Source organism: Priapulus caudatus, unplaced genomic scaffold, assembly GCF_000485595.1.
Source record: "Priapulus caudatus unplaced genomic scaffold, Priapulus_caudatus-5.0.1 Scaffold9728, whole genome shotgun sequence".
NCBI lineage: Eukaryota > Metazoa > Priapulida > Priapulimorpha > Priapulimorphida > Priapulidae > Priapulus > Priapulus caudatus.
Genome location: NW_014586789.1, coordinates 251 through 2,742, shown reverse-complemented (window position 1 = coordinate 2,742; position 2,492 = coordinate 251). Strand labels below are relative to the sequence as shown.

The following is a 2,492-nucleotide window of genomic DNA, read 5'->3' as shown; positions in this document are numbered from 1 at the left end:
GGTACGATGCGACACCCCCTCCCCCGGGGAGGAGGGGGAGGGGAGAGGAGGGAGGGAGGGGGAGAGATTCTCTGCTCCAGGTACGACGCGACACCCCCTGCCCCGGGGAGGAGGAGGGAGGGGAGGAGGGGGAGAGGAGGGAGAGAGGGGGAGAGATTCTCCGCCCCAGGTACGACGCGACACGTTGATCCCCGGGGAGGAGGGGAGGGGGAGGGAAGGGGTTTCTCTCCGTGAAGTGTTTTAGTGATGGGTGACTTTCGGCGTTGCCGCTAACCGTGGGGTTAATTGTTTGTGGACGGAATAGTAGAGAGAGGTATGATGGGGGAATGTTGTGCAGGAATGACCGAGTTCGTTTTTGTGTGTGAGGAGGCGTATGCGCGTGCGTACGTGCATAGATGAGTGTACGTGTGTGTATGTGTGTGCGTGTGCATGTGTGTGCATGCACGCATGCCTGCGCGCGTGCGTGTGTGTGTGTGTGTGTGTGTGCATGCATGTCTGCGTGTGTGCGTGTACGGACAATGACTGTGAACCTGCCCCTCACGGTAGAGTACCACCACGTCGGTAACACAGATGTATCGTTTCCCTCGCGCCGGACAACTCTAGGTTTTGCGTACTGCTTCCCGCTGCTGGAGAGTGTACTGAGGCGCGGCGGCGCGGCGGTGGGAGGCGATGAGAACGTCCTCTGCCAGGCCCTGAAGGTCATCTCCACCCACGCAAACCTACGCAACCCGGACGCTGATACCGACGACGATGATGACGAAGCTAGCGTGGTGAGCACAGCGTAGTGGTAGAAGCTAGCGTGGTGAGCACAGCGTAGTGGTAGAAGCTAGCGTGGTGAGCACAGCGTAGTGGTAGAAGCTAGCGTGGTGAGCACAGCGTAGTGGTAGAAGCTAGCGTGGTGAGCACAGCGTAGTGGTAGAAGCTAGCGTGGTGAGCACAGCGTAGTGGTAGAAGCTAGCGTGGTGAGCACAGCGTAGTGGTAGAAGCTAGCGTGGTGAGCACAGCGTAGTGGTAGAGGGGTGGCAGTAGCATGGTAGCAGTAACATGGTAACAGTAACAAGGTAATGGTAGCAGGGTGGCAGTAACAAGGTAATGGTAAAGGGGTGGCAGTAGCAGGGTAGCAGTAACATGGTAATGGTAGCATGGTAACAGTAGCGGGGTAGCAGTAACATGGTAACAGTAGCATGGTAGCAGTAACAAGGTAATGGTAGCATGGTAGCAGTAACATGGTAACAGTAACAAGGTAATGGTAGCAGGGTGGCAGTAACAAGGTAATGGTAAAGGGGTGGCAGTAGCAGGGTAGCAGTAACATGGTAATGGTAGCATGGTAACAGTAGCGGGGTAACAGTAGCGGGGTAGCAGTAACATGGTAACAGTAGCATGGTAGCAGTAACAAGGTAATGGTAGCATGGTAACAGTAGCATGGTAGCAGTAACAAGGTAATGGTAGCAGGGTGGCAGTAGCGGGGTAGTGGTAGAGGGGTGGCAGTAGCAGGGTAGTGGTTTTGGGATAGTGAATTTATATACAACGGGTAATGCAGTGAAGTTGTTCATTAAATGATACGTTATATAATATGTTGGGAGAAAGGAATTCGTATTAAATGGTTTTGGAATTCAATAGTCAGGTGATTAGTCAATTGTCAGAACGAACGTAACTTGTTTCCCCTGTGTTTTGCAGCATGGCCCGGACCTGTTGCCGCGCCGACAGATGCTGCAGCTGCTGACGCACGTGGTTGGTACGAGCGCCGGCCGCCTCCACCAGATGGCGTGCAAGGCCATGCTCGAGACGGCCGTGTGTGCGAGCGGCATCGACGGCTGCGCCAGCGCCACCCAGGGGGAGATCGACGTACTACTGCTTGGCCTGCAGTCTCCGGCTCTTACCGTCCGGGAAACGGCTCTTCAGGTATCATGCGCGCGTGCGTGCATGCATTCATGCGTGCATAACGATTATTATACATTGTCAATGTGTCTTGGCAGTGTCTGATCGTAGTGGTGCTGATATATTTGTTTGTTTGTGTGTACATGTATGTGTGCGCGATGTGTGTATACATCTCTTCGTATATCTCTCGACACAGTGTCTGATGGCGATGATGCTGGTGCTGCCGCTGCCGGACGAGGAGATGGACGAGGAGCAGGGCATGCAACTCGTGCAGAGAGTCTGGGTCGTCAGGCACGATGAGGAGGAAGCCATCCAGATCCTCGCTCTCAGGTTCGTTGTCATCCTCCTCGATGCGTGGTTTATCACTAAGGGAAAACGTAAAGAGGGGAATGGATGGTAGATATGGCTATAATAATCTACCGTCCATTTTTGCTCCCCCCTTACGTTTCCCCTTAGTACTATTATAGCCACATCTACCATCCATTTTTGCCTCACCCGTATGTTTCCCCTTAGTACTATTATAGCCACATCTACCATCCATTTTTGCCTCACCCGTATGTTTCCCCTTAGTCCTATATGGCTATAATATTGGCTTAAGGGGAACAGAGGGGAAT

The 2,492-nt window shown here is 53.4% G+C and overlaps 1 protein-coding gene across 1 annotated transcript; it reads left to right on the top strand.

Moving 5' to 3' along the window:
• Positions 1-156: 156 nt before the first annotated feature.
• Positions 157-2,208, top strand: LOC106820296 (translational activator GCN1-like; the record flags this gene model as incomplete). Its single annotated transcript, XM_014824817.1, has 4 exons — positions 157-169; positions 604-770; positions 1,678-1,902; positions 2,075-2,208. Coding segments are annotated over exons 3-4 (329 nt in total), but the record flags the coding sequence as incomplete, so codon positions are not given.
• Between the last annotated feature and the right edge of the window lie 284 nt (positions 2,209-2,492).